This window comes from Carlito syrichta, unplaced genomic scaffold (assembly GCF_000164805.1).
Source record: "Carlito syrichta isolate Samal-C Ts95f unplaced genomic scaffold, Tarsius_syrichta-2.0.1 Scaffold241276, whole genome shotgun sequence".
In the NCBI taxonomy this organism is placed as follows: Eukaryota; Metazoa; Chordata; class Mammalia; order Primates; family Tarsiidae; genus Carlito; species Carlito syrichta.
Window position 1 is genome coordinate 229,327 of NW_007185372.1, and position 12,406 is coordinate 241,732.

The 12,406-nt window shown below is 42.2% G+C and overlaps 1 protein-coding gene across 2 annotated transcripts; it reads right to left on the reverse strand.

Moving 5' to 3' along the window:
* Positions 1-3,970: 3,970 nt before the first annotated feature.
* LGALSL (galectin like) lies at positions 3,971-12,399 on the reverse strand. Of its 2 annotated transcripts, XR_002481586.1 has the most exons (6): positions 12,342-12,399; positions 11,493-11,564; positions 11,242-11,330; positions 10,414-10,591; positions 6,849-7,116; positions 3,971-6,817 (listed from the first exon to the last, which is right to left on the reverse strand). XR_002481586.1 is itself a non-coding variant. In XM_008051879.2 (5 exons), the coding sequence occupies exons 1-5, from the start codon at positions 12,375-12,377 to the stop codon at positions 6,973-6,975; spliced, it is 519 nt and encodes a 172-aa protein (XP_008050070.1). In that variant the 5' UTR covers positions 12,378-12,396; the 3' UTR covers positions 3,971-6,972. The 2 variants fall into 2 exon arrangements, 1 of the variants encoding a protein (XP_008050070.1); XM_008051879.2 differs by having other exon boundaries at positions 3,971-7,116; positions 12,342-12,396.
* Positions 12,400-12,406: the final 7 nt, after the last annotated feature.

The following is a 12,406-nucleotide window of genomic DNA, read 5'->3' on the forward strand; positions in this document are numbered from 1 at the left end:
CGCCTCAGCCTTCCGAGTGGCCGGAATTACAGGCACGTGCTACCACGCCAGGCTGATTTTTTGATTTATTGTAGAGATGAGGTCTCGCTGCCCAGGCGGGTCTTGAACCTGCGGGCTCAGGCAATCCACTCACCTCAGCCTCCTAAAGGGGTGGGATTACAGGCTGAGCCACCGAGCCCGGCTGAAGCTTCTCATTTAAAAAAAATTGTTTTTGGCAGTTCCTTATTGTTTTGTGCATATTATCCTTATTCACTTTTTATTAAAACATTAAACATCATTTCATGCTGATCTAAAGATCATTTTTATTGCATTAGGAAGAATCTTTGCTTTCTAATATTGAAACAGCTGCAATAATTCATAGTAAAAAAAAATCCTTAAGTATATTTTCCAAATGCCATTCTAAATATTGTCTAATATACTGCTAGTTTTTGGTTAGATTTTAAATGCAATGAGACTCCAGTAAAACTATATGAAAAGCATACAATGATGGATTAGACCACAACCAAACCACAACCTCAAGGATTAGAACTTTTTCTGTTTGTTTTTTTGAGTAGGAGTCCCACTCTGTCTCCAGGCTGGAGTGCAGTGGCATGCACACAGCCACCGCAGCCTCAACCCACTGGGCTCAGGTGATTCTTCTGCCTCAGCCTTCCAGGTAGCCGGACCCACAGGCACATGCCACTATACCCGGCTAATTTTTTTATTTATTGTAGAGATGAGGTCTCGCCAAGTTGTCCAGACTGGTCTTGAACCCCTGGATTCAGGCAATCCTCTCGCCTCCGCCTCCCAAAGTGCTGAGATTACAGGTGTGAGCCACTGTGTCTGGCTGAATTAGCACTTTTGATAGTTTCTTTATAAAATGGTGAATTATTATAGAAATTGGTGTCATGATTATTTTAAACCCTGACTTTATCAGCTCTAAGAGATGTTTTAATCCTGTTCAACCTGTTGTCACCCTTAGCTCTTACAGACACATCATTGCAAGTGGCATTGAAATCTCACAGAAGAAAGGTTAAGGCTGGAGGATTAAAGTGTCCCTCTGAGCACACACTATAAATCTGGGGGCACCGGTACCCCATTCCAACCCCACTCCTCACCACAGATTCACCGCTTCACTTCCTTCTGTTCCCAGACCAACTGTTTAGGTAAACTTTCCTTGCATCTGTCTTTTAAGGATTAATGACAGAATACTGGCAGAAAGGTATGTGTTGGGATTATTAGCAAACCTTTGTTATTGTTCTGACTCACGAAAGCTTGGAGGCCTCCCCAAACCCCATATCATCCCCAAGGCTTGTGACTGGCTGGCCACTTCCCAGGGCCTATGATTTAGGGACTGTGTTGTCCTATCAAACAATGATGGCTCTCACCCTCTGTTTGCTCACCTAGTCACCATCTTTCCCTGAGAAGGGTGTATCAAAGCAAGAGAAAGAGTCTGTGGCTATTTCTTCCTCTGCTCTCTAGGTTGGGTATTGTTTCGGCACCTTAGATACACCTATTTTAATTAATTATGATGAAGTATATATTTTGCAAGACCTTGCGCAGACTTCTTTTAAGGAAAAAAAATCATTGTGAAATTAACATGGTGGATTAGGATATGGCTCAAGGCAACCATGTAGCATTGTCTACATAGTCAGTTACATTTTCTTGCGAAAGAGAGGCTTTAAATTCATTTGAAAGTGCCAGGAAAGCTCACATGGGCCACTACTTTTTGCTCTTTGCAAGTTATAAGCCACCATGTGTATTTACCTTCCAGAACAATTGGGGCCCACCCTGGTGATTCTCCAGTTAATAACTAATTGAAATGCTTCTGAAGAAGGAAGATGGGCCTCCTCCACAACCTCAATCTTTTTTTGTTTTTGAGTTGGAGTCTCACTCTGTCGCCCAGACTGGAGTGCAGTGGCCACTCCCGGCCACCGCAGCCTCGACCTGCTGGCCTCCAGCGATCCTTCCACCTCAGCCTACGGAGTAGCCAGAACTACAGGCATGCGCTACCACGCCCGGCTGATTTTTTGATTTATTGTAGAGATGAGGTCTCGCTGCCCAGGCGGGTCTCGAAGCCGCGGGCTCAGGCAATCCACTCATCTCAGCCTCCCAAAGGAACGGGATTATCTACAGATTTTATTTCTGAGTAGAGGCAGGAGTGGAGGGAGAAGAGGTTAAGTCAGGGACAATGACACATAGTTGTAATGACAGTTGCAGGATTTTGACAGAGCAGGGATGCTTCTGGGTTGAAATGCAGTTTTCACAGAATAACATCTATAGATTGGAATTCCAAGGCGCATACTACTTAACAGTTTGATTTGACAGGGCATGTACAAGTTCCCAAGGCAGAGTTACTGAATCTGGGATCTAGGACCATCTATACCATCCAGGGTACTTCTTAAAAATACAACCTCCCCCCCCCCCAAAAATACAAATCCTTGGGCCCTATTCCATACCTACTGAACCAGAATTTTCCGGGGGCCAGTGGTGGGGCAGGAAGGTGCAGACTTTTGCCTCTTAAGCACGTTCAAGTTTAAAACCACTGAAGACAACTCACTGATGGATCCAAGAGCCTAGAACAGCAATTGACACAGTTCAGTAAATACCTGTTGAATGAAAAAAGGCCTTAAGGGTTTGTGGCACTCAAAGGCTCCAATTATGACTATTTTCCAGGCCTCAAATCCAAAATGCTGTCATAGCACAAGTAAAATGTTACACACCCAGAGGACATTCCTAGCCAGATGAGGGTGCAGGGGAAGCTCTCCTATCTCCGCCCATCATCCTAAGCAAATTGTCCCCACCTAAACAGGCCTCTCCTTGCCTGTTCTTAACTGTAAAAGCTGTGACAGAGAAAACAACAAACTAGACTCACAGCCCCACACCCTTAGAAAAAAGGATAGGATTAATAAAATTAAGGTGTAAATAGGATCCTAGATCTAGCATATGAATAAATCTACCATTCACCGATAACTGAAGCTGGGCAAACTTCTAGTTTTGTATGTAGGCTGAGCAGCCAAGGGATTAAATTTCCTCCCTTATCATTCAAACCATAGGAAAAAGAAGACAAGGGAAATGCAGTCTTGACTTTGTATATACACTATACGAAGACGATATTTACTAAGAACAAGTGAATGGATAAAGAACCAAGGTATGTCCATACAATGGAGTGCATTATGCATTATGCAAATTGAAAGTCAACCCAAAATGTTACATATCAGTATGATTCTGTTTTTGTAACATTCAGAAAAATGCAAAACCATAGAAAGGAAGAACAGTTGCCTAATTAGGGTAAGGAATGAGGGACATTTAACTACAAAGGAGTAGCGTAGGGAAATTCGGGGGACGAAAAGATTTTGTCTTCCGATTGAGATGGTAGTTGCATGAATCTATGCATGTGTTAAAGCTCATAGTACATAGTACTATACATCAAAAAAAAAAAAGTGAATTTGCTGTAAGCAAATTATGCTTAAAAAAAAAAATCCAAGCCGGGCTCAGTGGCTCAGGCTGTAATCCCGTGCCTTTGGGAGGCTGAGGATTGGGAGGATTTCCTGAGCCAGCGGGTTCGAGACTTGCCTGGGCAACTTGGTGAGACCTCATCTCTACAATAAATAAAAAATGAGCCAGGTGTGGTAGCGTGTGCCTGTAGTTCCAGCTACTTGGAAGGCTGAGACAGAGGGATTGCCGGAGCCCAGCAGGTCGAGGCTGTGGCCGGGAGCAGCCACTGCACTCCAGTCTGGGCGACAGAGTGAGACTCCAACTCAAAAAAAACCAAAAAAAAAAAACCCAGTGTGTGCACAATGTAAATTATTAGGCCTCTGAAGGCTGCTGAGACACTTTCCTTCCCTTTACCAATGTGGAAAGACCAGGAAAATTGTGGTTTTGGAGTGTGGGAAAAAAAAAAAAAGTGAAAAATCATTGCTACACCACATGGTTGATGCTAAGTACATTATACCTGGTGCCAAATTTATCATGTTATAAACTGGAAATCATTTTGTAGAAAATTCCTTTATTATAGTGCAAATAACTTTCAGCAGTGACATAATGTAACAACACATTTAGCACATTTTACACCACGCAGTAAATAAGAAAGTGTTTCTTTGAAAATATGTCATCATAGGAACATTATTTCTACATCAATGCCAGAAAATGCCAAGGCTGTTTCTCTCAAGGCAATAGGGCTACCTCCCTCTTTTTGGATATTATTTTTAATGCAAATTAAATGATTTACCATTTTAACAAATCATCAATTCTAAAAGTGAGCCCCCAGGGAGTTTTGAACTGAAATTAGCAAGATTTGAAATGGGGTTTCAAAATTTAAAAAAATAATATTTTAAAAACAATTCTGGGATAGCCCAAAAAGTAGAAGTCACTTATATTAACATTTTAAGTAGATACACACATTCACTCCAATTCTGCTATAGAAACGGACAGATTGTCTACAGCCTGCCTTCTATTCCCCCAGAGCCTGATTGTTATTTATATTTCTTGATTTTGGTTATTGTGAAACAAGGGCTCTGGTCAGAAAAAACTCCTTACATACCCAAATACTTTCCTGTGAAGCTTTAAATTGCACTTTCCATCCTGAAATTCTCACTTTAGACCTCACAGGCCCAGGAGAGGGTGTTTCCAGTTTATAGCTAACCATTTAGTACAACTGGATGAATCCCCTGCTAATTTAGCTATCCCTGAATCAAATCATCATACTGTTTAGATGAATCCCAACTGATTTATCCAAGAGGTTCCACTGACCTCACTGAAAAACAGAGTTAACACTCTATTTTCGCACTATGTTGCCGAAGGGCTTGGCTGCTAATGAGTTAGCTGATAGGTAGAGAGAACAAGAGTGTCAATTCCAATCAGTTATACTCCCTGCTCCTCTAGTTTCCACTGAATTATGCAGTAGGTGGGAATGGTTGGCCACTTGAAAGGGTCCATCTAGGGGGTCTTCCACCATAGGCTGAATCAAAACTATTACAAATATATTTTAGGGTGTTCTTTAAGTCTCTCTACAAACACTCCTCAAACTTTTTAGAGACAAGCCATGAGAAGTTAACCATAGGCTTCAAGACACCTAGAGCCACAGAACAGCCCTCATGGCTGTATATGGCTGAATTAAGTCAGCTGGTACATAAAGTTTTCCTTGGAGCTGGTCTCGCTGGACACAATATCTTTATATACATATCACACTATGGAACAGTGCCAAACAGGTTCAAAGTTGAGAAGAATCCAAATATATATATATCATCTACAAAAAATTCACAATTTTAGTTTGCTTTGTCTTAGACTTTGGTACTGAAACACTGTCTACATTCTTGACACCTGAAAATGACATTACCACTTCAGTGCCCCTGCATGTTGTATAAAAAACACAAAAGCAAAGCAGGACAAGGACGTGTCATTACAAGACATAGTATGCTGTACAAACAAAACCTAAATTATATATAAATACACCCCCACCCCAGTACCCCTGTCTTCCCCCACTACCTGACCAAAGCAATGCCAAGGGTCCTTCTCTCCAGGGCCAGTGCAGCTCGTGAAATCCAGCATCCAGTACTCCAACCATTCTCTGCCTTGTGATGGTCACAGTACTGCAGCCTCCTGCTGGAGTCACCCTGCTGTTTGATCAGTTCCACATGTGAAGGGAAACACCTACAGCTTAACTGGAAGCATCTACACTATTGGCTGGACTCAAAGACTTGGAGTCCTGGGAGTTCACCTTTCAGATAAACTGACTGCATTATGTCCTAATCTGGATCCCATCTAATCCTACTGTCTCACAGTCAACACAGTAGGAAGCATCTTCTACTCTGAAGCTCCAAAGGCATTACTTAGGGATATTGGTGAGGGTCACATAAGAAAAGTTATACAATGAGCTAACAGCTTATGTTGATATAAATTACTTCTAAGTAAGTTATTCAGGGCCATTTGCTTCTGCTTTACACTGCATTCCATAATCATTTTCAAATTATTCTTTTTAAAGTTTTATGTAATAGTCATTTTAAAAATTGTCTCTGCAATCACCTCTTATGTGTTTGCAATTAATTTAATAACAACTCAATGAGCTATTATACAAACCTAGGGAGAAGTAGTTAATTAGTCTTAAGGTAGCCAATACTGTGCTAATTCACAGTAAAGAGAAAAAGCAATGTAAATAGAATTTTACATAATCAACAATACTGTAACTTGAAAAGCAGTTTATCGAAATGTTGCAAAGTTTTCCCAAAAGCACTTACAGCAATTTATATCAAAAGATCCTAAGTTTAGGGGTATGAAGAATATGACCCAATTCTTTTAGGTAGAAATTCACCTGTTTCATAATTGTAATACATACTTTTCCCCCTTGGACCTAAGATATTTGTACATTCAAAAGTTTATAGTTTGCTGTTCTTGAGACACTGCTCATTCTCTAATACATACTTGAGTATAAATAAATAACTACAAGAAAGCTTCAACAATCTGAATTAACATTATGCTGTGCAAAACAAAAACAAAACAGAAAGAACAAACAAAACTTGAACAACCTACATTCTATGTAAATACCCTGACTAAAATGTTAGTTGTGCTACACAATTCCACGTCAGTGCAGAAATGCGTTCATTTCGGTGTACCGTTGTTGTTATTGTTTTAGTGTCTTTAGCACTTCTGTTTCTAAGCAACACCTTGCTTTGAAAAGATGAATAATTTGCTACCAAATCACAAATCATCACAAGTCCATTTTAGTTTAGTCTGAATAAAATCCAGCATACATGTATATTACTTTGTTCTGGGAATAATGGCTCGATGTCTTTGTCCCAACAGCTTTTTTTTCAAGGGCAAACCATGGTTGAAGCTGTCACTTTGGGCTTAGACTGCACAGAAAAAGAGACAGTGAAGCTTGCTATTTGTCTTGTTTTATTTTCAAGTCTCCAGATCTTGCTAGGACACTTCTTCCAGACCAATAGTCAGATAGTTGCGGCACGTGGTCCTTTTTGAAATTGAGGTGGTTTAACATCAGCCAAGCTTGGTGATCTGGAGGTCCCCATTTATCTTTATGGTGTCGATGGCAGACAATGTTTGAATGCGATGGTAAAAATCAAAAAGTTGGTGTCCATCCACAAACACTCTGAAACGTGGGTGTTCACAGAGAATTTCCACCTGGAAAAAAAAAAAAAATCTCAATTCACAATTTCTATGAACTTTGCTGGGGGAAACAAATAAATAATACTTCATTTTAGAGACAGAAAAGCAGTATCTTCAGTGGTTCACAAACATTAGAATGCAAAGGGACCGTGCAGAGGGCTTGTTAGAACACAGATTGTTGGGCTCCACTCCCTAAATTTTCAATTCACTTGGTCTAGGATAAGGTGTAAGAATCTGCATTTCTACCAAGTTCCAAGGTAATACTAATGTTGCTAGAATAGAGAACACACTTTGAGAACCACAGCTCAATTGGGGTCCCCAGCCCCTCTCCCCACCATGGAGTGGCCTGTTAGGCCACACAGCAGGAGGTAGGTGACAGGCAAGCTGCTTCCCATCACTCATATAACAGCTTGAGCTCTGCCTCCTGTCAGATAGCCACAGCACTAGATTCTCATAGGATGGTGAACCCTATTGTGAACTGCATATGCGAGGGATCTAGGTTGCACACTCCTTATGAAAATCTAATGCCTGAATGTCTTGAGGTGGAGCTGAGGTGGTAATGTTAGCACTGGGGAGCGGCTACAAATACAGATTACTGTGAGGTTTGACTGTACAGAGACCATAATAAATCAATTGCTTGCAGATGTATATCAAAATCCTATCAGTGAGTGGCAAGTGAGTTGATGTACTTCAACTGTACAGCTGCATCTGGGGTAGGCTTTAAGTCAGAATTGAACACTTATTTTGGTCTGCACATGGTTTGCCCATTATTTTATTGCCACTGCTGTCCATGCCTCTTTTTTTTTAGATGGTGGCTGCATAATGATTTCATTATATATTACAATGTACTAATAACAGAAATAAAGTACACAATAAATGTTATGCACTTGAATCATCCTGAAACCATCCCCCTCCCCTCAGTCTGTGGAAAAATTATCTTCTATGAAACTGGTCCCTGATGCCAAAAAGGTTGGGGATCGCTGCTCTACACTATGTAATATCCTTTTAGATTTAAAATTGTTTATGCTGTAACATTTCTCGCTTCTTCCTGCACTCCAGAAAGTGATGTAAAGTAGCATGGATGTGTTTATATGGCACTTAATGCCTCCACTGCCATCCTCGGAATTCTAAGCACCTTCAGAGGAGCCCCTCACCAGGCAAAACAGGTACCCATTAGCAGAACGTAATAATAGTCTAGAGACTCAAACATGGTAAACACTAAAGCAGAGAGAAGGTTACACAGTAATTACCATTGGACCAAAGATGTGTAATTAACAAGGCTTTGTTAAGCCAAACAGAAATACTGATTCCATAAGGTAAAAGCTTTTTCCTCTCCTTTTCCTTAGCTTAAGTAATTTACCATAGGGTTTAATTATTGGTAGTGTGCTATGACGGATTTATTAAAAGCACTGGTATCCACCAAGCAAGAAAAGACTCTGTATGTGATATTAGTCACATTTAATTCATATTATTACTAAAATTATATCACCTAGAAGTGCCTGTTTCACTTCTATTTTGTTGTTGGGGAGCATTATATTCCTCCTGGCAGTCAGAAGCTCTGGTTACTCACACTTCTGAGATCTGCATTAAGAAATTGCCCCAGCCAAAAAGAGCCTAAGAGGACAATACCATTCTAGAGAAAGGGCTGGGGAAGGATAATGGGTCAGGGGTACCTTCCTGGACTACAATTAGAATGGCAAAATCTCAATTCTATCAATGATATAAAAGTTATGGATTCTTATTTTCTTAGACTATAAGAAGGGAAGAGAAATAAAATGACTTTATAAAGCCCTTGAAAATTTCCAGATGAAGAGTAACAGGTTACAAGTAGTTCTGTTTTATTGGGTTTATGAGGGGGGAACCAAAAAACCTCCAGAATTATCTTTTGGAAGGTGGGCCTCTTGTAGTACAGGCTTCCCCTGCTAGGTAAGTGTTCTAGGAATCCATTGGCATCAGTGTACCAGCTAGCGTTGTCTTGAGAGGTTGTGTTCGGCTTCAGCAATTTTGTTTTTGGAGATTCTTTCAACACTTTTGCTCATTTCATGATGGATGATTTATGAGAGCACTGCCCACACTGCTGCTGAGTGTTCAGCAGTTTTTGACCAAAACCTGCACGATCCTCATCCCTATTCACCTGATCTCACCCCGAGCGACTTATTTTTTGGTTTCCCAGATGAAAAAAGTCCTCAAAGGGAAACGTTTTGCCGATGTAGAAAAGGTGAAACAAAAAACAGCAGAAGCACTAAAAGGGATCAAAACTGATGAGTTCAAACACCATTTAGAGTGGTGGTAAAAGCATCTTGATAGGTGTATTGCACCAAACAGAGAATACTTTGAAGGTGACTGAAGTTTAAACATGTAAAAATAGGTACACCATTTTTAATAAATATATTCTGGGTTTTTTTGGGGGGGTCCCCTCCTCATACATGTAATACAGAGCTGCTGAGTTAGTATCGTTGTGATGTAATGTTAACAAGATGCAATGATGAAAACTTTATCATCATGTGTGACGCTTCAGTAAATCCTTTCTAACACATTACATTTGCTCCTCTTATCAGGCATTGTCCTTCATAGAGGAAGGTGCTGCGAATGCTGTCTGGCCGGGTGGTAAGTTTGGGCTGTGCTTCTTGCCCGCTAGATAGTGGGGAGCAAGTCTATATTCATCCAGGCCCAAGGGAAGGAATTTGTCAGCCACACATCCTGTATCCATGAAATAGACTGAGGCTAATTAACCCAAGGGGGAAACAAGGACAAGACATGGCCTCATTAGCAAAGGAAACAGGAAAAAGTGAAATGATAATCATTATATTCTTAAAAAGTCATAAGGACAAGGTTGAGAGGTCTCAACCTTATTAATGCTTATAATATTAAGAATTGGCCACTTTATTAATAAGTGTATTGATAAGTGTATCTTTTTATTAAAAAGTGGATGCTTAGTATTTATTAGTCAATCAGGTATTTGAGGGCAGATATCTACTATAACATTTTAAAATGACCCAGGTCCCCACATATGCTTGAACACTATGTTGGGCACTACATAGAAAGGTATTTATTCTTAACAATCCAGACATGGAAATAAAGGTCTATTTACTAAATGTACAAGCTAAATAGAGCTAAGAGCTACTGGTAAGTATTAATGCATATCAGCAAACTGAGCTCTTCTGATCTTATTTCTTTTTCACCATTGGATGACAAATTTCCTAGACATTTAGAAACTCTGGCTGCTTCAAGTGTTCTTTCTTGGCACATACTAGGTAGACAGAACATCATCACTCTGCCAGTGTCTGGGGCTGAGGCACTCCAGGTACTCACCCTGAATGGCTGGTCTGGGATGAACGGAAAGTAAGGGATCGCTGACTGCTCTTCACCCCTTTCTCCGGATATACAAGAATTTCTGAGTAGCTGCCGGTCTGTGAACACAGCTTTGAGTTCGATTGCCACATCGGCAGGAGGATCTTCCGAGTCACCGCAGGTCAAGCTGATTGCAAAGCTGAAAGGAAAACAGCCTCATTTATTCAGGGTTGGAGATAACATTTCAAAATGATTCAGGTCCCTATATTTTCTCTGTTTTCTCTGGGTTTATCTGTTTTTAACGGGCCACTACTCTCTTTTAAGAGCAGTTAAACTATGGAGAAGTAAGTAATTCAAACCAGTTTATTTCATCACCTTAAACAAGCTCTAGTGAAAACTTTGGTGAAGTTAAAAATAAATAAAATTAGAGATTTCAAAAACCCCAAAGTACCCAAACATCTGGGTCTTAATTCATTTCAGAATTCTCAAATACAACTGCAGAAATTGACCAGAGAAATAATATTTTAAGTTGGGTTCTTATTTATCTTGATAGTTCTTGCTCCAAGTACCATGTTTCAAAACCATAAAAAAATAAAAAAAAAAAAAATCCTTTGGTCTCCCTAAGGGTCAAAGAGAAAATGTGGGCGTATATTTATAATCTCTGATATAAATAGCTGTCTGGAGAAATGATGGCTGGGATTCATACACATTCTTTTCATGGGAACATGGTACTTTCTTGGCACTCCAACTAGCAACACTGTCCACAAGGAGAGGAAGAGGAGGAGCATTAAACCACAACAGGAGTGGGCAGAGCCCAGCCCAACGCTGGATACAAGGACTCTGCCTTACCTCTCTGGGTTGAGGTCTACGATGCCCATCACTAGCACCTTCTTGCCTGGTCTCATGCCACCTTTAATGTGCCCACAAAATGGAACTATCTGTAAAAGATTGGAGAAGAAACAGGGATCTTACAAGCCTGTCAGGGAAAAGCCAAGCCCTCAGATCCTGAGGGTCTGACCCATTAGAAAATGCAAGGAAAATGAATTAGAAAGGAAGGCAGGTACAGGCAGAGACACAGAGCGCAGAGTGAAATCATTTACCAGTCGTGGGAAGTACACGTCGGCTTGAACTGGAGAGCTCAAGGAGTTGTTTAAATGCCCATCGTCTAGTTTCTAAAAATAGAAACACACAGATTGGCTTTCCATAAGCTATTCTTTTGGGGGGGGGATAGGGAAAGAACCTACACAAATCTGGTGGAATCCAGCAGCCCTCCACATACACACAGGCAGTGCCTGCAGATGCCTCTTCATAGTCCCTTAAATAATCGCATAAACCCCTAGAACAAAACTCGTCCTTTCCACATGGTAGCCAAGCTTCTGAAGATCCTCCAACCCTTGAGATCCAGATCAAAATCAAGGTCGAGGTCCTCCGAGGAGCCAGAGCCCGCTGCCGGAGGACAGGCCCCTCTCCAAATGCAAACGCTTCTGGCAGCGCTGTGGCCCAGGCCTGTCCTCCGGGACGTGGCTGAAGTGGAGCAGCGGCGCTCAACTTCTCTCCGGAGCCCGGGGCACCAACCCATCTCCAAGGGGGAATCCCCGGGACGTCGAGGGCGGTGGCGGGCGCGCGCCCCGGACACACTCACCCACGCGCACACTCACACATGCAGCGTGCACACACCTGGCTGGCGGGGGCACGGCACACAGGCGGCTGTCGGGCACCCCCACCCTGCCATCCGTCCCCGAACACCCTCCCCAGCCCACAGCCCCCCAGCCCGGGGAGCCCCTCCCGCCCCCAACACCGGCCGCGCAAGCCGGCTCCAGCTCACAGGTACCGGGGCGCCTTCCCCCGCGGGGTGGCCGGACCCGGCCTGCCGCTGCTCTGCGCCCCAGCACGGCTGCAGCAGGCGGCGGCGGGAAGGGGGCGCCTGACGCGCGCCCCGCCACACTCACCACTACGGCGTCGCTGTCGGCCACCGATCCCGCCATCTTCCTGCCCGGCGCGGCGGGGTGCACGG